At 39.6% G+C, this 25,772-nt stretch overlaps 1 protein-coding gene across 1 annotated transcript in view; it reads right to left on the bottom strand.

The window, feature by feature from the left end:
- Positions 1–474: 474 nt before the first annotated feature.
- LONRF2 (LON peptidase N-terminal domain and ring finger 2) overlaps positions 475–25,772 on the bottom strand; it is a 44,273-nt gene continuing 18,975 nt past the window's right edge. Inside the window, exons 3-12 of the mRNA XM_032351820.1 lie at positions 21,275–21,397; positions 19,181–19,339; positions 18,454–18,655; positions 17,965–18,064; positions 17,568–17,682; positions 14,070–14,191; positions 12,534–12,692; positions 9,278–9,440; positions 6,618–6,767; positions 475–4,709 (exon numbers count right to left, since the gene is read on the bottom strand). Coding sequence (XP_032207711.1) covers positions 4,515–4,709; positions 6,618–6,767; positions 9,278–9,440; positions 12,534–12,692; positions 14,070–14,191; positions 17,568–17,682; positions 17,965–18,064; positions 18,454–18,655; positions 19,181–19,339; positions 21,275–21,397 — 1,488 coding nt within the window. The 3' untranslated portion in view covers positions 475–4,514. The remainder of the gene's footprint in view (positions 4,710–6,617; positions 6,768–9,277; positions 9,441–12,533; positions 12,693–14,069; positions 14,192–17,567; positions 17,683–17,964; positions 18,065–18,453; positions 18,656–19,180; positions 19,340–21,274; positions 21,398–25,772) is intronic.

Raw genomic sequence — 25,772 nt, 5'->3', positions numbered from 1 at the left:
CATATGAGAACCAATCAATCCAGAGCCTACACTCTGAGCCACCTCCTTAGGCTCTTACAGTCCAGGAGAAAAGAGTCGTTGGCCTTAATCAACCAGAGCTCAATACCAGAGAAATAGAACCTGCGCTTATAGCCCAGAACCCACCACCACCATCCAAACTAGAAAATCCCAAGCTGTTTCCCCTGCCCTGCCTGGTATTTCCCACTAAACACAAGAAAGGCTCTCACCCTCACTCCTGCTTTTGCTTTCTGGCTCTGGTTCTTCCCCATGTGGCCCTGAGTGCATGCCTCTCATTTCTAGTAGAAATACGAGTAACAATAAATTTTTCTTCCAACGGCATGGACTTCTCTGCATTGTCACCCAGCCAACTTTAGAAATTAAGTCTTGGGCACAAATCAGAGCTATGTCCTCAACTGGTCTATCTACAATGGTGGCTCATGAATTTCTTCAATAGCTTATGCTATGACAATATTCTAATACTCAATATGCTAATATTCACCTAAAAGCAGATCCACTACTAAAAGCTACTTGATGGAATTCGGTAGACTTGGTAATTTTTTTTTTTTTTTAGCGGTTGAGAGGCCAAGGTTAAGGAGAAGTTAAGGCGAGGATTTGCAAAGGTGGTAACACCTCCTATGAGTCTGAAGACAATGACTCAGAACAAAGCATTAGCTCCAGTAGGGACGAAGCGATACTGGGCAACAGTCAGGGTTCAATTTTTCTCAGATGGCTGGCACAGCTCTCTACTCATTCAGATTTAGCTTCTCTGGTTTTTTAGTTTTGATGAACCCAGAATCAGTACAGGATCTTCTCATTGGGGCAGAGCTACAGAAAAAGAGCTTTCTGTAAGCTGTGCCTGCTATTCATGTTGAGAACTGGAGATGGAGACCTCTCTACCCTATTCTGTGGGGGGTATTTAGGAAAAATAAAACCTCATGCCTTAAGCAAACAAAACTCACCCACATTTATTTTCCCTCCTAATGCTCTTTCTTCTTCATATCTATCACATTATTTTATAGATAACATCTAAAATTTAGAGTGGTATCTATCAAAGTAATTTAATATCAAAGGAGAAAGGAAGAAGAAACAGATGAGTACTTGGTAAAGGCAACTTAAAAATCATAATGACTTCTATGTAATACAGTTAGTCCAGGGAACAGACTATTTTGATTATAACAACTACCAATTTTCAAATAATTTTAGGACAAAGTGATACTATCATAGTTCATGGTAATGCTACCATCTATAATTTTGTTCCTTGATGATTCAAAAGTCCTATAGTAAGACTTGATATATGTTAATAATTGAGATACAACTTATGAAACAGTTTTGGTGCTTTTTGGTTTGGGAGGTAAGAGGGGTGATGTTTAAGAGAAGAAAGGACACCTTTGTGGTTATAAAAACAGGACAGCACTCCAAAAGTTGGCACATAAATTTGTTATGAACCACTTACGTGGTTGCATGGATAAATCTTAAAATTTTTTTAAAAAATGTTTTCTAACTTTCAATTTTGAAGATGAAGACACATAGGGAATGTGATACCCTAAAAATCTCATGAGCTTTCAAAATACTGCCGGTCAGAATATCAGTTGTATTCCAGGCAGGGATGGAATTATGAGTCAAGCCACTAAGGAGAGTGAAATGGAAAAACACCTAACAGAGTGTACAGAATGTACTTCAAGTAATATACTTAAGGACGAAAAATTACTCCCCCACACTGTTATTATTACTCTCTAAGTAGATTCTGTTTTTATTCTGATGTAACTAGACCATTAGTGTTGGAACATTTTCAGTAAAATTAAACTTGAATGTTCTGACGCTGAATGAGACCTTATTTTCTGAGAAATATTGGAAATGACATCTTCACGATAGAAAAGAGCTGTGGGGGCGGTAGGGGGATCTGTTCTACTGCTTTAGCTAAATTTGTAGCAAATCTGTAGCAAACTGGAGTTTACGTTTCCTAAAGTTTGTAAAAGTTAGCTTCCCTTATAATACGACTTGAGATATTATTTCCCTGGCCCACCTTCCTGATTAAGAATGTCATCTAAGGGGCACCCAGGTGCCTCAATCGTTAAGTGTCTGCCTTCGGTTCATGTGATGACTGGGGTCCTGGGATTGAGTCCCATGTCAAGCTCCCTGCTCAGCGGGGACCCTGCTTCTCCCTCTCCCTCCTTGAACCTTCCCCGTCCCCCGACTTGGGCGCTTTTGAGCGTGTGCTCTCTGATAAATAAATAAAATCTTCAAAAAAAAAGGAAACCATCTAAGTGCTCAGGAAGTGTCCATCAGCTACTCTGCTCTAAGCAGAGGTGAGACACTGGACAGAGCATGAAGCAGTCACAGTCCATTCCCTTGGGTGTCAAAAGAGAAAGACAACAGAAACTTTTGTTGTTCTATCTACATCATTACTGCCAAACAGGCTTTTACACAAGAACACTCAGAACAAGCTGACAACTCAGAAAGAGGCAGACAGAATCAGGAAGAGATAAGTTAGTGGTTCTGCTCAGAGACCTGGGCCAGTGATGACATCTCCAGAGTAAGGTTGAGAAAGCAACAGCATCTGATGCATACAAGACAAGCACTGGTACTTTGAGCGCAGAGACTTAACTTCAGGAAGGCTCCTGGGGAAACTGATCACATGGTGGTTATTTTACACACTCTCAGCTGGAAACAGCAATGATATGTTTTAAGGTAGGAAAGATTCTTCAGAAGAAAAAGAAATAGAATGGTCAGTGCATACCTATTTTCGTGAACCATTCCCAAGAAAGGTCCTCTGGCATACTAGACACAGTTCTGCTTTCTTTTAGATGATCAGGCTAAGATACAATGCCTAAGAAGGTTGAATACTATTGAACACATAAATCAATAAAATATTTTAGAAATCACTTGGCCAAATTGCCTTTAAAACATATTCAAGATGAGATTTGAGATTCGCAGCAAGTGAGGCACTAGAAACATCTGATTGGAAGTACTTTCACATTTTCTCTTTGTGATTAAGTTATATAAGAATAATATTTTCTCACTCCCATAATGAAACTGACCTTTAGCTACTGAAAACTCCAATGATTACAGTGAAACACGATCATAATAAAATGCTTGATGGACTGATAAACAACCAACTTTTGACACTGTGAAATATATTTGTTAAAACTCAAATATCATACACCTTGAATGAATAAAGCAAAACTTACAGCTGTGATTTATTCCCTGGTCTGGTTCTCATCGTCTTTCCGTTAAGAATATCCATATCATACACCAAGAAGCCAACTCAATGCACAAGCTGGTTAGGCCAGTGAAACTATTCAGTATTTCAGGTTCAAATGTTTATCCCAATTAATACTACCAACTTGCATCAGAGGTTAAAGTTGTCATATATTGTTCTTTAATAGATAACACCAGGTCTGATCACTTCTAAAACTTCTTTTTAAAAGACACAAAGACAAGTTTTAGGTTGAGGATGGAGGAAAAATTTGCTGAATCTTTACATCCTATTCCTACTTCCCGCTTCTTGCATATTGTCCTGGTGTGTTTTCCTGGAATAGATGCCCATTCCATAGCAGGTTTTCACATCTTCGTAAATGAGTGGATGGATGGTGAACTCAAATGACTGATGGGCCTAATTTCCAATGCAAATCCTAGTAGCAAGAGGGCAATTTCCTAAATGCTTAGTACCCACCAAATTAATGAGACAGGGTTATGCTTTCAAGGAATTTTTTGTGCTAGTTTGGCTGAATGTTTGACACCCCAATGCACATACAGTTTTAGCTAACTTTGCTCACTCTTTCTTGAGTGTGTAGGGATATATATCTTCAGTTCAACTACACTGGTTCTCAGATTTTTCTCTATCCAAGGTATACCTTTGTGTATTCTGACGTTCGTTTGATTACAACATGCAATACACAGCATCTGAACTACCGCAGGACACAAAATGCAGTTCTATCTGGCAGCCACTACTTCTTGGGTGATGACTAATCTGGGCTCCTGCACAGGACCACAATTTGATTCCTCAACTTCACAGACAACTTCACAATGACAAACAAAGCCTAAGCGGATTTTCAGTTAGCCTGTGCTCTGAGAAATATGCTTCCAGATAAAAATGTGGTTTCCCCTATCCTGTCTAGCCACCAAAGCATGCTGTTTCCATTTGGTGCAGCAAGACACTGTACCAGGGAGGGGGTCCTTTTTTTCTTGCAAAACCTAAACCACTTGCCAACCACCTGTGGTGTTCCCTGCTGTCGGCGAACGATACCCTGAGCGAATGCTTCAGAGAGATTCTCTTAGGTTCTTTTCCAATCATGGGCTCCATTCAAACTTCAGGCTAACCTTGCACAGAGTCAGGTTCCACGAGGCACAGACTTTTAAGATTTGAGAAGGAGTCAGTGTCTGTTAAGTGTTCTATTTCGTAACCCTATCAACAAGCATTTTACAGAGCATGATGAATGCGACGCTACTCTCCATGCCTAGCGGCTCCTCACAAAAGTACAAGTGCTTCCAGAAACCTTGACAGAGAGAGATAATCAATTATTTCTCTCCCTGCTATTAACCAGCTCCTGCCGACTGTTCATCTTACGCGTGATGATGACTAATATGCGCCGAATGGCGAGCAGACGCTCTTTCAGGGAGATCATGCCAAGAATAGCCAGCTGAGCCTTGCGTTCCAGCGGCAACACTGCCAGGATCCACCAGGACCACGCGGGACCGCTAGGGTTACTCTGCAGAAGAAACGAAAGCAAAACGAAATTATCACCTAAAATACAAGTCTCCTCCCTCCCCAATACTGTCCTTTTGTTCCACCAACAAGGCAGGAGCCAGAATTAAATGCCACCTTCTACTTTAGGTCTATTTCCCATCCATCAAGCCCTTGACATAGAAAGTACTTTCCTGTTACACATTTAAATGTGGTAGAACTCACAAAACAAAGCGCTTGCAAGGAGAAGCAACTTCCATGGGGAAATTCCACAAATTAACTGCTTCTGTTCTCTCAAGGCTCTAGTTGGGAGTATACACCACTCAGACAAGGGGACCATAATTTTTTATCTATTCCCAGTATTCTGTGTTATTGTTTTTTAAGTTTTAAATACATCATAGAAAACTCTATATTAGGAAGGCTAAAAATATGTGTTTGATTATTATAATAAAATTTGTAATAAAGCTTTAAGTAGCTATGTGATGAATGTGCAGACATAGATGAAAATCTACATATGAGTTATTATTAATTATATATATGGGAATCACCATGAATTAACTGTATAAGAATTATTATGCTAACTGATAGCATTTACTTCACATACCCAAGCACACATTTCTGGATTGAGCTCTAAGTAAAGCTGGTCAAACAGCTGTTCTCAGTAATTCTGGCATTAAGAGCCAAGATGTCCAGGCCGTCCCGCTTCCTGTCCTGGCTTCTCCCCCAATCCTACCCCAAATGTATACAGACCTATACAAAATCCCTACTGGGAACTGAGAGGGTGGACGCCAGTGTCAATTTACCTTAGGGGGAGGAAGAGTCTACTGAAAGATCAGGATTATTATATTTGAGACAATTTTTGGCTTACAGGAGATGCTCCTGAGTTTTGGAAAAGACATAGGTGGGGGGTGGGCAGAAATCCTCAAGAGATAGAAAAAGAATGTAAAAATGGACGGGAGGGGCACCTGGGTGGCTCAGTGGGTTAAAGCCTCTGCCTTCGGCTCAGGTCGTGGTCCCAGGGTCCTGGGATCGAGCCCCACATCGGGCTCTCTGCTCAGCAGGGAGTCTGCTTCCTCTTCTCTCTCTCTGCCTGCCTCTCTGCCTACTTGTGATCTCTATCTGTCAGGTAAATAAATAAAATCTTAAAAAAAAAATGGATGGGAAAGATACAAAGGACAGTTCATCTTCCCCCAAACCTGCTGAGAGTTGGTCCTCCAGCCCTGTTCTCTCTGCAAGATAGGTGAGCACACACAGTGGAAGGAACTCCATACTCTCAGCCACAAGCCCAAGCAATCCTTGCCTGGCTCTGTCACTCAGAGAAGGGGGAGAGGATTCGTTTGCACTTACAACTCCTTCACAGCCTGAAGCCAGGCACTGCTTGAAGAGCCAGGTTCCCAGAAAGCTCCACACTTGTGGAGCACCAGAGAAAGCCAGGCTGGATAGAAGGCAGGAACACTTCTAATTTAACAAGAGTTAGATTTTCTCTTCATTTATTCAACACCTGTTTACCAGGTACAAGGCAATCTTATGGGCAAAACACAGAGGGTTCAGCCAATATACAAGGCTTACTACTCTCTAAACAGCTGACTTAAATGATTTAAACAGCTGATTTAAATGAGGGAGAAAAAATAAAACAGCTAGATTAAATAGTTGGAGAGAAATAGAAGTACTAAAGCTGACAGCCAATCAGAATAAATTCTTTTTTGATAGAAAACAAATTACCTTTATGCAGTATTACTCAGAAAGCATTGACTGTTTTGCTTCAAGGCACATGCTAATATACTAGGAGCTTCTTCATTCTATTGATAGATGAATTGGTTCATAAGTGATCGTGATGGCAGCATAGTACTGCCTAACTTTCCTTCAGAATAATATGTCTTAGCACATTACAGCAGCAAATAATAGCATTATAAAAGAAATAAGGAGACTATACCTGAGGCTCAGCTTCCCTGTCTGGCATTAACCCAAAATGGCTTAAAATTTGTTCTTTCATGTGATCCTGAAGTGAAGTAAACCAGGAAACCGACTGTTGATAAACTGAATCATGAAGGCTGGTAAGTTCTTCATAGGCTGGACCTTCCACCTGATCAAGGGAAAAGGGCCACCATTTCAACAGTTCCTTATTACACAGTGACATCTGCCGCATTTGCTAAGTGGACTTGTGGCATTTATTTCTTAGATAACTGATTAGTGTTTATAAACCTATTATAGGCTCAACATACAAATCTGTACTTTTCTTATACAATGAAGATCTATCTGCCTTGTCTATCTATAACATCCTGATTTTTCCCTTAACATTATAAACATATCCCAGGTTACGATGAGCAATTTTCAATGGCTACATGCAATCCTACATTGGAAAATTTACTCTACCATCCAGATAAGATATATTTAAAAATAACACAGCAATATAAATATTGAAGCAAAGGTGGGAAGGGGGGTTGTTTTATTTTTGTTGGTGGAGGTGAGAGAAGGGGCCACCATTCCCTCAGGACAGTCTCCTAGAAATAGAATTGCTAAGTCAAAGGAGACATTTAAAATACTGCATTCCAAATCACCAAACTACATTCCAATAGGCATATTCCAGCAATCACACATTCCCTTCATTAGCCTTACGCAGCAGTAGGCCCTGATGCTATAGATTTACCATGCTTTGCTTCTGGGTGCCTACCTCACTGCCAAGTCATTCATTTTAAGTATGCCCCAGTCCTACTCAGAAACACCTAAGTGGGAAAAGCACTGGGCTGGGGACCAGGGAACCCAGGTGTGTTCTGGCTTCATTGCTCATTCTCATGAGCCAGTCACACAGCCTCCTGAGGGGAGGGGTTTTTTTCATCTACAAAATGGGAATTCACCATTCAGGTCCTCTCTGGCTGTAAAATACCACTATTTTTGAAAACTAGGATAAACTGAGGAATTAGATTATAATGCATACAACCATTCTCATTTTGACTTACACAAATTAAATATTCATATGTAGAAGGGGATTTCCTTTTTTTTTTTTTAAAACCACCAAAATTATTTCATGTTGTTGCTATGTAAGCGTCCATTTTAAAAACATATACCACCAAAAATTGCCATTCACAACAACAGTCAGCAAACCCTCTCAGATTTGTTACTGGGACAGCAGAGGGACCCCGAGAACAATCACACTCGGTCACATCCTTTAAACCCCACTCCCTGGTCCTGTGATGTTAGGGTTGACTCATTGTTCTTGGCCCCTACACTGTGAGGTCCTGTCCTCAGGATGACCAGAACCAGCACCTGGAAAAGGGAAGGTGCTGGTGCTGGGGGTGTGGCTCTCCTCATGGGCCTTATGAATGTACATCACTGTCCCCAAAGTGACTTCCGGTGTTGTATCAGATAGCTGAAGACTCTCACCTTCCATGTTTCTAAATGTTAACCAAAGAATTCAAAATGGGTATACAATAATTCCAAGGATTTCCTCTTTCTAGATGGTTGTAATGCTTTTCTTGCAGGATAATTTACATACAGAAAAATGCGTTGATCTTAATGGTTAGCTCAGAGTACTGTCTGCTGTACCCACCAGTGGGATCACAGTCCTCAACAGGACAGGGGACATTTCCATCACCCTCAATGGCCCTCTACCCCCAGCCAGTCTCTGCCCTCTAACACCAGAGACAAGTGATGCCTCATCTTGGAAGTATATAAATGGACCCACACAGCATGTGTGGTTGTGTGTCTGGCTTCCCTGGCTTAGCGTCACACTGAGAGACGTGTTCATTGAGAGACCTAGGAGATTCTTTCACATTATTCTGTGTGTGATCAGTTCCTTGGTTTTTATTGCCAAGTAGTTCTCCATTATAGAAATGGACTACAGTTTGTTTCCATTCTTCTCCTGATGAGTCTCTGCACTATTTCTTGGTTTTGGCCATAAATGATAAGATGGCTAGGGACATCTTTTTACCCATCTTTCTGAGAATCCCTTCAAAACATTTTGTTAATCTGTCAAAATATGGGTTCTGATATTTCTATTAGACATATTAACATTTCTCAAGGGGTAAGAGATCTAAACCTTTTACACTGAACTTTAGAAGGCATTTTTAAGCATTGTTTTTTATATCATATCTCATTCTGAACTAACACCAGGATCCAGAACAGGGATGGATTACTACTCACAAGTCAAATCCTGTTCACTGCGTATGTCTATGTAAACAGCGTTGTCTTGGAAACCAGCCACACCAACTCATTCCCAGACTGTCTACGGCTGCTTCTGTGCTGCAACGGCAGAGCGGAGTCGTTGCCACAGAGACTGCTTGACCTGGAAATTCTCTGGTATTGACTGTACGGGCCTCTGTGGGAAAGGTCTGCCAACTCCTGAGCCAGAACGCCAAGACAACAAACCACAAAGGCATTTTGCAATGTGCAGCAGTAAGGTAATTTTTCTGAGGAGGACACGTGTCCACCAGCTTCAAATCAGGTGAAAAATTCACTGAGATAATAAATAACTGAGGTGCTGAATTAGGGAAGGTATAAGTAATATTATCTGTAAAAATCTGACCAAGTTTTTCCACATGCACAGGAAAACAAGGTGACTGACCTCTGAACACACAGCTGTAAAATCAACCTCACCTTTTCATCTTCGAGATACTCGATGTCAGCTGTGTTATAGCCATCTCTATGACGGTGGCTTAGAACTTTGAACCGACTAATCCCAATGGCATCCACAACCGAACTCCCATCAGGAAATGTTCTGACATCCTTAATCTCCAGCATGCAGCCATACTCCGAAATTCTGACAGGACAGTTGAGAGAAATAACAACGATTTTATAAATGCAGAAGATCCAAACAAAACAAATGGTGTCTCCACATGGGACCAGCAAGCTTATTTTCTCTAATAATACCTGCAGACGATTCCTTCTGTTAAATGCAAAACATACGGGTGTACAAGGGCTGCATGGGGAGGGCTGGAGGGAAAAGGGCCCTTGTGCCACCGTCTTTCAAACAGGCTAGTGCTTTGGAAGGACCCGAGAGGTAGAGAGAGAATCCTCAGTACTCTTGGTCAGGGTACCGTCAAGGGGTACAGAGAGCACAAGTTATGTCTGGGGCCCCCGTGTCCCTCACAGATTCTGCCCCCCCGCCATTTTCCAATGATGCAGCCCTGTCCTCCCCAACAAACCACTATGCAAAGGCATCTACAGTCACTGCCTTCATCTCCTGCTCCCTCCATACCCCTCCATTCCACTGAAATGACCCCAGTGGAAGTCACACATGACTCTGGCATGAGCCTGCTGATCTGTCACTGACCCAACACCTTCTGCTGCTCTCTGGTGCCCTCCCTGACCAGTGCAGCCCTTCACAGCTTTCCTCCGTCCTCCACATGTCTCTCACTCACAGGGCGCGCTAAGGGTGGCATCCTCACTCCAAAGCTCTCCCGTGTGATCTTAACCACTCTCACTCTTTTAACTCTCACTCTAACTTCCTGAGGACACTAATAATTGAGCCCATTTCCTGTCAAGCACTATATGGAGCAGTTTATAATATGTTCTCATTCAGGCCTCACAAAAGCAGGAAGGTTAAAACCAAACAATGTACAAAAGGCCACAGTAAGATTTAGACCTGAGATCTGAACCCAACGCTATGTGATTCGAAATTAAATGAACAACTTCATCACATACCTTCAAGCTAACAATGAGTGATGGTTCCAGCTATACGGCTGGACACCTCTTCTTGGATCTCTCCTAAAACTATCTCTTCCTGCTTAGCTAACGGGCCGTGGCATGGATGGAGGTGCCCTGAAGACCCCCTTCAAGGGAGGACTTCCCAGCCATCAGCAGAAAAATGCCTTCAAATGTCAGCTCCTTCAAAGCCTATCTCCGCTGCAGCACCTGTCTTTCTAATGAGCGTCCTGTCCCGTCCTGTCTGTAGATAAGAACTTGTCCTTGCATCTGTACTCTAACGCTTGTCCACATAGGGTCGTTAGAACATGGCCCCCCCAAAACTAGCTGAATTCTTCCCATACACTTACAGGTTTCCTTCTCCTGGGCTGTGCCACAGGTAAGCCACACTTCTGTCTGCTGCTTTCCCTGGAGGGACTTGGCTTTCCGCATGTGTGGTGAGCAACATCTGCTCACTGACGAGTTCAGGAAACTTACGTCCTGTAGTTTATCTGGTGTAATGCTCTTCTTAGTGTGCTGTATCATTTATGGAAGCACAACTGCTGGAACTTGTTTTTTCACTCTGCTTTTGCTGATTTTGATGAATCAAATATTAATATATTCAAATTTATTAATTTCCTCTTCCATAGTACGTGCTTTCAGCATTTTGTATTAAAAAATTCTTTCCCTTTTCCTAATTATAGTCTCCAATGTTTTCTCTTAACATTTTTATATGTTGTTTTTCACACTGAAAATGTAAATAACGTGTAATCTGTGTATATGGTGCAAGGCAGAGAAAAGATTATTTTTTCCCATTTGGACTGCCCACTAATTTTCTAAGCACCTTTTAAGTGAGCAGCTTGCCTTTTCTCACAAAATTATATGTAAATATGGGTCCATTTATGAGTGGATCCATTTCTTACCTTCATATTCTATATTAGTGGTCTACTTACTAGGACTTCTAAATTTATTATGAGAGTGTTCTCCCATCTTACTCAACTGATGTCTTCAAAACTGTCATGGTCTTGGTCTTTTGTTTTTCCATAATAATTCTAAACAATTATTTTGAACAATTCCATGAAAAAACCCTCTTGGAATGCTGACTGAAACTACCTCAGATTTATAGACTAATTTGGGTAAACCTAATATTTCCATGATATTCAAGTCTATGCATCCATTCACAGAAACGTTATTTCTCTCCATTTATTTAGATCTTCCCAAATATTTTTCAATAAAGTTGTAGATTTTTTTCTATAAAGGTCCTACACCAATCTTTCAAAAGATCTATTCCTAGGTATATATAGTAGAAACTAGAGGGTGGTTCTACATATCCATTCTTCCTTTCTTCCTGGGCACATGGCTGGGCTACATTTCCCAGCCTCCATTCCAATAGGTGTGAGCAACAGGGATGAGTCCTCCTTTTCTCCAGAATCCTGGAGCATATGTGCCTCTTCTACTAGCTAGAACTTGCATGTAGTGACCTCATGATAACCATGCAGTAACAACAAAGCCCTAGGGGTTAAGGAATCTAACAGTTTGGGAAGAATGCAGAGACCCCAGAGCAGCCATGGAGGGAGCTGCCTGCCAAAGGAGAGGTAAAAACTTAAGAGCTGCGGTTATTGTAGGACTGAAATTTGCCTGGCTGTGTAGATGAAGGTTTCAATTTTTTTCCATTTTATTTTGTTTTATTTCTTTTCAGTGTTCCAGCATTCATTGTTTATGCACCACACCCTGTGCTCCATGTAATACATGCCCTCCTTAATTCCCAGCCCCAGGCTCACCCAACTCCCCCAAGCCCCCTCCCCTCCAAAACCATCAGTTTGTTTCTCAGAGTCCACAGTCTCTCATGGTTTGTCTCCCCCTCCAATTTCCCTCAACTAATTTTTTAGCAAATTTTTTAGACCTTAAAAGTTAGATTAGATTTGTTTGCATGATGATGAACTAAAAGAGAATTATAGCCAGAGAGAAGCATGGAGGAATGGATATGAACTGTATTTAGAGGAAAGCAAACAATATGATAGTGGACTAGCAAGTATGATGTCTGAGAGAAAGGAGTAGGAGATGAGGCTAGAAAGAAGGCTGGGCTCACATCATAATGCGACCTCGGACTTACACATTTTTACGTAATGGGAGCCACTGGAAGTTTTCAACATCATCTTAAACTGTTCTTTGAGAAAAAATAAAAAATTACGTATTTATTTAGGACCCTCTGGATGCTGAAAAGTCTTACCCTGCGTGCTCAGCAGACAGACACATGCCAAACCGTTTGGTGCCAGTTTCCATGCATCTTCTTATCATAAGCCGATAGCGGGGCTCAAAGACATGAAGTGGACACGGGACGGTGGGGAAGGCCATGGCACACACGAAGATGGGGACATCTCTCGTCAGACTGTTGGGTAAGGGAAAACGTAAACTTACAAATAGGAGCCGTTAGAAATCAAAGGGAATATTAGTCACTGTAACATAGCAAAAGCTAGCCAACCTCAATTTCCTCATTTACAACAGAAAACCCTCAGGCCTGTCTCGGTCTTTAGTGGGGAAAGGAAGCCAAGGACCACCTCAAGAGAAAGTTCTCAGCTTACCAGATTTCCTGACAAGCCTGTCGTATTTAATTTGATGAGATAGAACATGCTGAATTGTATTAATTTACTTAGAAAAAGTTACAGCTTACAACTATGATAACAAAAAAATTTTAATGACCTTGAGGACATTATGCTAAGTGAAATAAGTCAGGAAAATGAATATTGAATGACCTCACTTACATGTAGAATCTTCAAAAAGAACAAAAGCAAGCTCATAGATAAAGACAAAAGATTGGTGGTTGCCAGAAGCTGAGGTGAGGTGGGGAGGTGGGTGAAACAGATGAAGAGGGTCGAAGGTACAAGCTTCCAGCTATAAATAAAAAGGCCTGGGACGTAATGCACAGCATGTTGACTACGGTTAATAATACTGTGTTGCATATTTGAAAGTTGATAAGAGAATAGATCTTACAAGCTCTCACCACAAGAAAAAAAATTTGCTAACTATGTTTAGTGATGGATGTTAAGACTTAATGTGATGGTCATTTTGCAATATATATAAATATCAAAGCATTATGTTACATACCTGAAATTCATGTAACGCTATGCATCAATTTTACCTTAATAAAAATAAATAATAAGAAGAGAAAAAAGTTCTGACGAAAGCAAAAACTACACAGTAGTCAAAGGTAATGAGTTCTAAATAAAAAAGAGTGGAAGAATTGTAACACTTCAATAGTTAAAGTTTGCTACAACACACAACTCTGATCACTTTAAAAGACAAAAACAACCCTCAAGCCTATTTCAAGGGATAATCCTATTCTCCCTCCTGTTTCTATATACTGTGCCTTTTCAATTCTGAAAAATTCAGTACCACTTACTTAGATTCAAAAAGCAACTACATAATTTTGTGAAGACACACTTTTTTTTAAAGTGGGCTCCATACCCAGCATGGGGTCCAAAACGGGGTTTGAACTCATGACCCCAAGATCAAGACCTGAGCTGAGATCAACAGTCAGACACTTAACCAACTGAGCCACCCAGGGGTCCCATGAAGACATTCTTTTGAAATATTTTTTATGACCCTTTTCAATTAAATTTCCATAAATTTTTTGCAATTGATATTTTTTCTAATTTTAGGTCTAATTTCTCTGTTGGGGGTGTGTACCTGAAATAAAGTTATGAACACAAGGATTTCCTTCTTTAATCTGAACTCAAGACCAAGTACATACAACTTGAGAACTTACTTTGATAGTTCTGTCATTTCTTCATCATAAATTCTCTTCCTATCAGAGAGTTCATCAGATAAGTATTGAAATATTAATTCTTCAGCCAGAATAGTTATATTAAAGTTTCTGCTTGCCAACAACTGTAACAAAAGGAAATGTTAAGTAATACCACATGGTAATTAATTCTAGAGGACAAAGTACTCTCTCCCCAATAGAAACAGTTAAAAAAGAGGGAGAGGGGTAGAGTCTCTCGGAAGACAAAGAGATGGGGGATGGAGAGCCTGGAGGTCAGCCAGCCTGGGGTAGGGACAGGGGCAAGGCAGTTCCTCCCCTCTGATGAAAGGGCAGGAGAAGGTGTTCATCACCTGGAGGAAGGATGAGTGAATCCCAGCCTGACCAGCTTCTGCATTCTCAATCAAGTATCACAATGTCAGAGAAGGGAGAGGAAGCGTGTAGGATATGTTGCAAAAGAAGAGAAATGGGAAATAATCATCTGAGAAAGTGGAAAATTGAAGCTACTAGAGACACACAGTAAGAATGACTACTAATGTTTTGAGTCTAAGATTTAGGACTGTGAATTTAAACTGAAACCAATCTTCCCAATTTTGTGGCTTTTGCTCTAGCTTTGCTTTGTTACTTATCTGGGCATGTGCAAGAGGCAAAGTTGACTCTATCTGGATTGGGAAAGGGACAGAGGGACCAAGGAATTCAAGCTGGATGAGAAGGGAAATAGGTGGAACCTGAATTAAAATGTATCAGGATCAGTGGCTGGAGGGGTCCTATATAGCTGAGGATCTATTATTATTCTGTGTGTGCATGTGTGTGCACTACTTTTATCTTAGGCCTACAAATTTGCAAATAAGAGCTTTTTTCACTAACATCCTAATATATATCAGGTACCAAATGCAGATGCTTCATATAAATTAAGTTAGGCCTTAAAAGAGCCCTATCTCAGAAGTAATGTATACAGTGCACCAGTAGAGAAGGGGGTCTCAGAAAGGTTAGGGACTAGCTTCAAGCCACAGAGGCACCAGGACCTCAAGGCTGGTAGTTTTCAATGTGCTGCTGTTGCTTTGTTAACTTGTCGCATTCCTCTGCTTGGGCTGCTCTACATATTTCTAACAGTTACATCTGGGCAAGTCCTAGACATCCTGCCTCATCTCCCTTAAGCTTGTGTGAAACAAGCTATGGGTATTGCTGTCACTAAGAACTAGGAGTTCAACCTCGGGGACACAACTGTGTTTGAGACACTCAGTAACAGAATAACCAGCAGAAACAAGTTTAACTTAATTCACAGTAAGTATTATTAATGACATCTGTATTTTAGATGGTTAGTTTATGGCACCATTTTCTTGTAGAGTAAAACAACTTGCTTTATTTGGCATTATGTTACCCAAGGCTTCTATGCATACCTAGATAGCTGGTGGTTCATGTTTATGATAATGCATGTGAGAAAGTCTAAGCTCATGAAGCAGTTTCTGCATCAAAGAAAGAATGAGTTGTGACTTTTTATTTTACTTAGTTTTGTTATATTCTAATTTCTACACAAGGGCAATCTATGCAGAGCTTGCCCTCAATCATTCACTCATTCATTTGTTCATTTAATCTTTCATTCAGCACGGATTTCCTGAACTGCTATGTGTTCTGGCCCCTGGAAATAGAGTGAAAACAAGACAGGAGGTTGTCTCTGTCCCTAAGGAATTTACACGACAGTGTCAACCTCAACACACTGCTTCATCACATAGTCCTATATCAGAGAGTACCAAACACGGAAGTGAACCAAAGGTTTGTGTTACAAACAGTGGTCATAAAGACATGCATTTTACTGTCTGAGAATAAACCCCCTCCAGGCCCACCAGCCCAGACAAGCATGGGTGCAACAAGGCAAGAGGCCAAATGTTATTCTACTGTTAACAAGAAGAGAGAGCAAACACAGTGCAGCAGACCTGCAGAGGAACCGCCAAAGGAAACTGTCACACAGACTCAAAATCACCCACCATCATGACATATGGTGCATAGTACAATGATTCATTCCGATGATGAGAGCCGTGATTAACCTAGAGTTTCAGGATGTATGCAATTTAAAAAAGCAAGTATGTACATAGAATGATTTACAAAGATTTCAATTATAAAAACTTATTTTAACAAATTTTGGCAGTAAACTAAGTTATAATTATTTAAAAATTCACATACGTATAACATCTCCTTTACCATATCAAATTTTTTTATTTAAAGATTTTATTTATTTATTTGACAGACAGAGATTACAAGTAGGCAGAGAAGCAGACAGAGAGAGAGGAGGAAGCAGGCTCCCCGCTGAGCAGAGAGCCAGACGCGGAGCTCAATCCCAGGACCCTGGAACCACGACCTGAGCCAAAGGCAGAGGCTTTAACCCACTGAGCCACCCAGATGCCCTACCATATCAAATTTAAAATTAATTTTACTGGGCATTTGTTTTAAAAAAACACTTAATCCCTGGGCGCCTGGGTGGCTCAGTTGGTGAGGCATCTGACTCTGATTTCAGCTCAGGTCATGGTCTCAGAGTCTTGAGATTAAGCCTCACATCAGAGCCCATGCTCAGCGGGGAGTCTGCTTGAGACTCTCTCTCCCTCCACTCTCCTCCCCCAGCTTACACCCACGCAAGCACACACACTCTTTTTCTGTCTCTAAAAATAGACAAATAAATCTTTAAAACACCACTTTGTCCTACTTAAAATATATTGAGTATAATCTCTAGAAGTAATTAAGGAAAATATTATTAGTATTATTTTATAGATTAAACTCCCCCCCTCCAAGAAGTTAAATAATTTGCTTCATGGAAGGTTAGTGGCACCAGAGCCCAAGAGAGTTGATACATATTCACAATTTGAAAAGTTGATCAGAAAGCCTTTAAAAGCTTTTAAGTGTTATTTTTTTGTATTTACCATACCTAAGGTATGGATTTAGCAGTTTATTTTTGAGTTAGACATAACTAAATAGCTTCCCTCCATGGAATCTCAAGTGTTACCGGCTTTGATTACAGACAAAAGACACAACTGATAACACACCAAAACAATCTCCTAGTAGTCAAAACTGATCAAGTCTTTGATCCTATGCAAAACTGAGTACTACAATATGGCTTCCCCTTGAGATGAGGTAAAGGACAGAATCCTTAGCACATATTAAGTGTGCCATAATGTTATCTCATCCCTTTATGATTAACACCTGGTGAGGACTCAGTATTGTTATCTCAACTATTTATAACATTGTAGGAGCTCCAATTATGTTACCCGTTTTCAATGTATCTCAACTATAATTCATGCCTAAAAATTTCCCTCAAGTTTAACTGCTTCTGTGTCTAAACTTCCCTTTTCTACTTTTTGAGAAATCAGAGAGGAAAAGACCTCTCTTTGACTGAGAAATCCAACTTTCTTTACTAAATGGGTCGTATAAGCAAAGCCAACCCCAGAAATGAGCATCTACTGAGGGATGAGAAGAGGGGCCGAATGGTCCTGTTGTTTCAAAAGAAATACTTACTTCTGAGAGTTTTTCTTTACACAGTGGACAGTGTGGGGCGTGGTCAAGGCAGCGCTCCAGGCATTTCAGGCAAAACATATGTCCACATGGTGTAGTAACAGGCTCAAAAAGCAACCTGGAAAATATATCTGAGTTTTTAGCCGAAAATGTCCAAAAGAGATCTTCAAATAATCTATTTATTTTCAAAGAATTCCTTAAGACAATTCCCTCATGACTACAGAAATTACTGATATCCATTTTCCATTGAGATTTTCCTTATCAAATTTTTAGAAAATAAATCACTCATTACTAAGGTATACATAATTTCTCTGATAATAAAAAGCCCATTATGGTTAGGATATCCAATTCAGAAAGGATGAGCTTTTCAAAGAGTTACACAGGTTCTTTGTCATCTTACCTCATGCAGAGGGCACACTCAAAGTCAGTTACATCTATGGAGAGCTCTGGACTTTCTCCTACGTTAGAGGTCATGTTCCTTTGAGGTGAGGAATCTGCCTCTGAAAAAGTTTAAAATGCTATTATTAACATTGCTCACCTGGACAAGAACATGCAACAACTGCATTTCCTCTGGCTAAAATGTGTCACACCAATATAACAAAACATGCTGGGTAAGATGTTTCCTATCAGATTAACCATACACAACAATAATTTATCTGGACCGTAAGCATGAATAAAAGTTAAAGTTTTAATTCAATTTTCCCTATTTCTGACTATTAAGCCTTCGTAGGCTTAGTCATTTTAAACTGTCCTATCATCATAAAGCTGATCTATTCCTTTCATTATTCATTTTAAACTATCTGTATAATTTTTTTTTAATATACTGAATGTTAACTAACAGTCTATCACTCTGGAGTCACACAACTCCATGACAAAATCACTTGCTGACCTTTCTTGGGTACTTTCCCAGGGCCATTCAGCTCATGCATGTCCTCCAAATCATCTGGAAACTGTCTCTTTAAACCAGTGCTGGGTGCTACTGGAAGGATGCTCTCTAACACTTCTTTATCCTCTTCAAAGTGCAGACCCAGTATAAAATACAAAACTGAAGAATTGGTATTTCTAAACACATCAGATTTCTCAGATGCATTCTGTTTAAATAGGAAAAAAGAATCCTGAGTATTAAGAAATCATAGCATAACAGAAAACAAGAATCCTGTAGTGGCCTTTCTTAGAAATCTCTGGAAAAAAAGAGGGCTTATGCTCTTCCTTCATGATAGGTTTCATCTGTTAACTTTGAAGATGAGCTTTACACTTCCCACGGTTTAAAAAAAAAAAAAATTCTTTTTGAGACAGATCAACTGAACATCAATCTTTGTATATTCAAATCACCCTTTTGCTTTCTTTTCTCCAAGCCAAAATAAACGAGAGTCTCCTGATGCCTCGGGTTCTCAACGTGTGATGTCCTGAATGCTTCTACATGTTTCTTTCAGTCGTTTTCATTACTTCCACCAACTTCCTTCAAAAGATTCAACTTTCAGGTTGAGGAGCTAGAAACCAGTCTTGAGAAGTAATTCCAACTAACATAATGCCACAATCTGAATAACTTATAAGTGTTCAAAATTACAAATTACGTAAAGGTTAATCAAGATAATATTGACAAACACACGTGTTACCTTAGAACCCCCAGCACCGCTGCCTTCTTCCAGAGGCTGGGTGTTTACATGGCTGGCACACTGAGCCTTTAGCCTGCTGTTCAATATTCTGCTTTGGATGGAAGATGTCAAATTCTGATGCGTGTTTTCTGAAGCTGGAAAAAATACCTCACACATTACCTATAAAATTTCCAAGAAGAAAAAAAAAGTATTTTAAAACTCTTGAAAAATACATAATATACCTTAGAGATCCAAAGGAAACTGTAAGTCCAAGTAGACCTAACACACTGAAAAGAATAATTACCATATTCCAACTGCCACTATTTCAAAACTCAAGTTTCTGAAACTATAAAGCATCGATGAGGCATGTTATCTACCAGTCCCTTCCCAGCTTAGCCTTACCAGTTACAAAATATGAACATTACCATTTCTTCCTGCTGGGTCCTTACACACCTGCTACAGAAAATCACCCCTAAAAGTCTCATGATTAAGAGAGAAAATTAGAGGTTCAAAGGTTGCAAGGATCCTAAATTAAATTTGAGTTGTGATCACCCACAGGACTGAGATATTTCTAGAACACCGCTCAATGTACAAGAGAACCACAAGAGCCACCCAATAAAGAACTTCAAGGGAGACCAGGTGAAGAGCCATAATTCTAGTTCAAGAGCCATGAACTAGCCTTTGGTGGTGGTGGAAAGTAACTGCCAGTCACTTGATTGTCCTGCCAAACCTCATGGACTCAGCTGAACCCAAAGGCTAAGAGAGGTACAAAGGAGAAACAGAAACGTAATAAAGAAACTGCCACTGTTCTTCATGTGACAGGTCAGTGCATCCGCACCCATGACCCCTGTATAAAGAAGGAACAGCACTCAGTAGGGACATCAATGTCCCCAGCACTGGCTCTGAGGGGCTCCAATAAAGCAGCAGAAGTCTGCCCAGGAGATGACCACATTTCATGGGCATCAACAGGCTGGCAGTGTTTGGGCACTGAGATAGAAGATACCTACCACTCACAGAATGCTACAGGGAGAAAGTATCACCCACAAAGACAAGAAGCACCTCAAGCATCACCAGACCTGGACTGTGGCACTGAGACCTTTGTAAATCTGCTTAATTTTGAGTTCAGGCTGAGTTTCTTAAGCTGTTATAAGGAGCAGTTGAGATATGTTTTAAGGTTCCTGTGAAATTTGCAGGTGGGACAAAGCAGTCAGGGATAGAAGAGCCGATGTTAAGATTCAGTATTATTTTGACAAGTTGAAACAATGGCCAAAACCCATAAGTGATCATTTGACAGCATTAAGAAAGACCAGTGCCCTGCACAATACAAGGATAAAAAGTATTGCTAGAAGGTTCTCACAGAAAACAAAAAAAGATCTAGGTGTTTGGGCTAACTACAGTTCCTATAGGAGCCAAGAGTGTGATGGTATTAGCCTACAATAAAAACCAAACACAAACAAAAAAACATACCTCATGGTATGAACAAAAGGGAAGGTAAAATTTCCCCCATCTGTCGCTGTCAGATGTGGATGCTGGGGGACACGAGAATGCATCCAGAGGAGGAAACCTTTTAACCTTGTAACTATTGTAAGGCCTCTTAAACATAGGGTGGATTCCCACAGTAAATGTGACTCAGTGACCTTTAATATGACTGGGTTAAAGACCTGAATAAGAGAAAAGATATTTCTGCATCATACTGACTAAGCTTGGCTGAGAATTTTAAGTCAAACTTTCCAGCTGAACTGGTATATTTTGTATATTATCACAATGTCTTTTATAGGGCTCCTATACAAACTGGAACGCTTGAAATTACAACTCTAAGAAAACTCTTTCTGCTTCGCCTAGCCTCACACATCAACCCTGCCTCCTTAGCTCATGTCATTACTTCAGTGGAGCAGGGAGTGTACTAGTGCTATCTCATGATACGTAGTGCTTTATCCCTGGATGAACATTATCAAATATGTGAAACTCATCATTAATCCTTGTGTTTTTAATCTCATTGTCATGAATATTCAGAACTATATTTTTTGTTTACCTGACATGCAGGAGTTACTCAGCATGGACATCAAGGCTATAAATGAGACTTAAGAAAGAGATTCATTTAAAGAAAAATCACACCTTCTGTGCTTCTTTCTTCACTGAGTTACATTCAGGATTTAAAGCAAGGCAGTAGAGAAACTCCTTTAATGCTTCCTTACTTCTTCCCAATCCAGAAAGAGCCTGAGCCTTCATATGATGTCCCTGGATTCATCAAAAGACAAGATATACATTTTTTAAAAGTGTGACAATATACTTGCATACAAAGGGCCCCAGAAAAAAATCATTAGAACTACTGAATTTTCATATCAGCTAGAATAAACAAAAACCCACCCGGAATGGCTCTAGGTCTACTACCCTGGAACTGGAGCAAATCCGAGTATTTCATAAACACAATCTATAAACAGAACACAGAAGTCACCAGACCAGGAATTTGAGCCCAAGGCAGTTTCAAGGGCCATGCTAAGTAAGAGAGAAGTGGCTATCTACCAATTTTAAAGATACTCAGTCATCACAGATCACAACCATGTTCCTGTGTTTCAGGAGCATAGTCTTGTGAGAGAAGACCAATATGACCAGAAATAGCTATAACATAAAGCATATAATACAAAATACTACAACAGAAATAAACAAAATACAATATGGATCAGTATTTTCCACCAGAAGGTTTTTTTTGTTTTTTTGTTTTTTGTGGTGAGTGCAGTGTTTTCTCAAATCATTGTAAATACTGTAATTTGTTTTGTATTGTCAATACTGTAATTTGTTTTGTCAGTTCATACATTTCCATTTGGGTCAGTCCTGATCATGCATTTTAGTCTTTTTTTTCTTTATTTTATTGAATTTTTTTTTCTTGTTAGTCCCTGTTTCTTCATTCTTATTTTTAAAAAGATGTGCTGTTTCCAACTGGTTTTATCTCACGTTGAGTCAGACCCTTGACCTCATAGAGACTTCATTGCCAAATGGAAGACTTTTTGGGTCCTTCATCTACGTAAGGGGGATCTATTTGAGAGGTTTGATTTTCAGGTATATAGTAGGGAAACCAAGCCTTAGGCTGGAAGCCCCATGTATCAGGATTTAGAGGGGCTTACTCAGGGGTCCGGGGGACCTCCTGCATGCATTGGTAGCCACACTTTTCCCAAGCAGTCTGTCCAAATTCTTTGCAGGAGGTGGGGGTGGGGTAATATGATTTATTTATTTTTTAATTTTTTAATTTTTACTTATTTATTTATTTTGCCCCACTACTGTTCTGCATGGCAGGATGAACTGGTATTTCAAGCAACCCACCTTTCTCATTCCTTTCCCAAGAGCTTAAACTGAATCTTCTCTGGAGTTTGTATTAGGACATGAGGTCAGCTCCCATTTGAACTATTTGAACTATAATGTTCTCTGTTTTTTCGTCCACTTACCTGCATCCCAAAAATCTGCTGAGCTTTCTCATCCCATAAATATTCCCTATTCTCTTCCGTGGTAGACTTATACTTGCTTATACTTTCTTGCTGCCACAGTTTTTTTTTTTTTTTTTTAAAGATTTTATTTATTTATTTGACAGTAGATGGAGAGGCAGGCAGAGAGAGAGAGAGAGGGAAGCAGGCTCCTTGCTGAGCAGAGAGCCCGATGTGGGACTCGATCCCAGGACCCTGAGATCATGACCTGAGCCGAAGGCAGCGGCTTAAACCACTGAGCCACCCAGGCGCCCTTGCTGCCACAGTTTTATGGAGGTGTAATTTATATATAATAAAATTCACCAATTTTAAATGTATAATATAGGACTTTTGACAAATGTACACAGTGTGTAAGTACAACCACAATCATAACGTAGCACATTTCCATCACCCCAGAATGTTCTCACATGCTCTTCAAAGTCGATCCTCACCTCTTTCCAAGTCTAAGAACCACTGATCAGTCACTATAGCTTTTTTTTTTTTTGAGAAATTCACTTAATGAAATCACACATGTATTTGTGTGCCTTCTTTCATTTTAATGCGATGCTTCTGAAGTTCATTCACATTGCTGAACGGATCAATACTTCATTATTCCCTATTACCAAGTAGGTGCCAATGAATGATTATACTAAAATCTGTTTATTTATTTATATTTTTTAATTTTTAAAAAGAAATATTATTAGTTTCATAGTACTTCATTCAGGCAAGTGAATCATATGGTGAACCAGAAATTTTTAAGCTACCTGATACTTGCCAGCCAGTAACCTTACTCAGATGGCTTTTATGATCGGTAATGTACATAGTACAGCTTACCTTGTTCATCCCCTCAAAATGTCTCAGAATGATACATTTTGAGAGTTAAAGCAAATAGGAAAAACAAAATACTGTCATGAAGCCCAAAACTAAGAATTTAACCTCCTCAAAATGATAGCTGAATTCATTTTTAATCCAGATTTATTGAGGAACAACTGACAAATATAAATGTATATAAAATATAGCATCCATCATGATGATTTGATATACACATACATAGTGAAATGATTCCCACAATCAAGGTAATTACACACCCACCACCTCACATACTTAACTTCTTTCCTTCTTCCTTCCCTCCTTCTTTGGCAGTGAGGATCTACTCCCGAAAAATTTCAAGTATATACTCTTGAAAAATTTCAAGTATGTAATACTGCATTATTAATTATAGTCACCATGCTGTATATTGGATCCTCAAAATCTTCGTACCCTTTGACTTACATCTCCCATATTCCCCTCACTCCAGGCCCTGGCAATCACTGTTCTGTTCTGTTTCTAGGAAATCACTTTTTGTTTGACAAATACTATACAGTATTTATCTCCTGTCTGGCTTCTTTCACTTAGCACAGTACCTGCCAGATTCATCCACATTATTGGAAATAACACAATTTCCTTCTTTTTAAAGGCTGAATAATATCCCTGTGTGTGTGTGTGTGTCACACCTTCTTAAATTGCCCACACTTAGGTTGTTTCCATATCTTGGGTACCGGGAATAATGCAATAATGAACATGGTAGTGTAGCTGTTAACTGAATATAGCTATACTGGTTTCATTCCTCTATATACCTAGAAGTGGGACTACCGGATCATATGGTAGTTCCATTTTTTACCTGAAGAGGGGTTGCATACAGTTTTCCATAATGGGTGTACTGATTTACATTCTCACTAACAGAAGACAAGGGTATCCTTTCCCCCACATCATTGCCCACATTTATTATCTCTTGTCTTTTTGATACTAGCCATCCTAACAAGTTGTGAGGTGCTAGCTCTTTGCGGTATTGATTTGCATCTTTGATTAGTAATGTTGAGCACCTTTTCATGGACCTATTTGTTATTTGTAGATCTTCTTTGGAAAAAATGTCTAGTCAGGACCTTTGTCTATCTCACTATTCAATTTTTGCTATGGAGTTGGAGGAGTTCTTCATATATTCTGGATATTAGTCCATTCTCAGACATATGGTTTGCAAATACTGTCTCCCATTCCATTGCTACCTTTTTAGTTTATTGTTTGCTGTGCAGAAGCTTTTAGTTTGATACACTCCTACTTGTTTATTTTAGCTTTTGGTACCTGTGCTTTTGGGATCACATCCAAAAAATAACTGCCAGGGTCAATCTCAAGGAGATTTTTCCCTGTTTTCTTCCAGGAGTTTCACAGTTTCAGGTTTTACATTTAAGTCTTTAAACCAAGCACATTTTGGGGGGTGGTATAAGGTGGTATAAGGTAGGAGCCCATTCTTTTGCATATGGATATCCAGTTTTCCTAACACTATTTATTGAAGAAATCCTTTTCTCACTTTATGTTCTTGGCACCTTGGTATAAGATTAGTTGATTACATACGCATAGGTGTATTTATAGCTTTAAATTTTGTTTTCTTGGTCTGTGTGGCTATTTTTTATGTCAGTACCATACTGTTTTGCTTGCTGTAACTTTCAACATAATTTGAAATCAGGAAGTGTGATGCTTCCAGCTCTGTTCTTCTCAAGATTGCTCTGGCTATTAAGGATCTTTTGTGCTTCCTTATGAATTTTAGAATAGTTTTTTCTACTTCCATGAAAAATCCCATTAGAATTTTTAAAGGAATTACATTGACTCTGTAAATTGCTTTGAGCAGTATGGACAATTTAACATCAACTCTCCAATCTAAGAACACAGGATACCTTTCCATTTATTTGCTTCTTCAACTTCTTTCAATGTCTTACGGTTTTCAGTATACAGGTCTTTCACCTCTTTGGCTAAATTTTTTGCTATTTTTTTTATTCTTGATGCTATTGTACATGGGACTACTTTCTAAATTTCTCTTCAGATAGCATTGGAATGCTGATTTTGTGTCCTGCAACTTTAGAGAATACATTGATTAGTTCCAACAGTTTTTTGGTGGAGTATTCAGGGTTTTCTATATATAAACCATGTCATCTGCAAGCAGATAATTTTACTTCTTCCTTTCTGATTGGATACTTTTTATTTTCTCCCTTTTCTTGCCAAATTGCTGTGGTGAGGACTTCTCCAGTATTATGTTGAACAGAAGTGATAAGAGAGGGCATTCTTATCTTATCCCTGATCTTAGAGGAAAGGCTTTTAAATTTTTACTGTTGAGTATGATGTTAGCT

The sequence above is a fragment of the Mustela erminea genome, chromosome 7 (assembly GCF_009829155.1).
Source record: "Mustela erminea isolate mMusErm1 chromosome 7, mMusErm1.Pri, whole genome shotgun sequence".
Taxonomy (NCBI): domain Eukaryota; kingdom Metazoa; phylum Chordata; class Mammalia; order Carnivora; family Mustelidae; genus Mustela; species Mustela erminea.
Note: the sequence above shows the minus strand (reverse complement) of the source record. Positions and strands in the feature narration are given on the sequence as shown.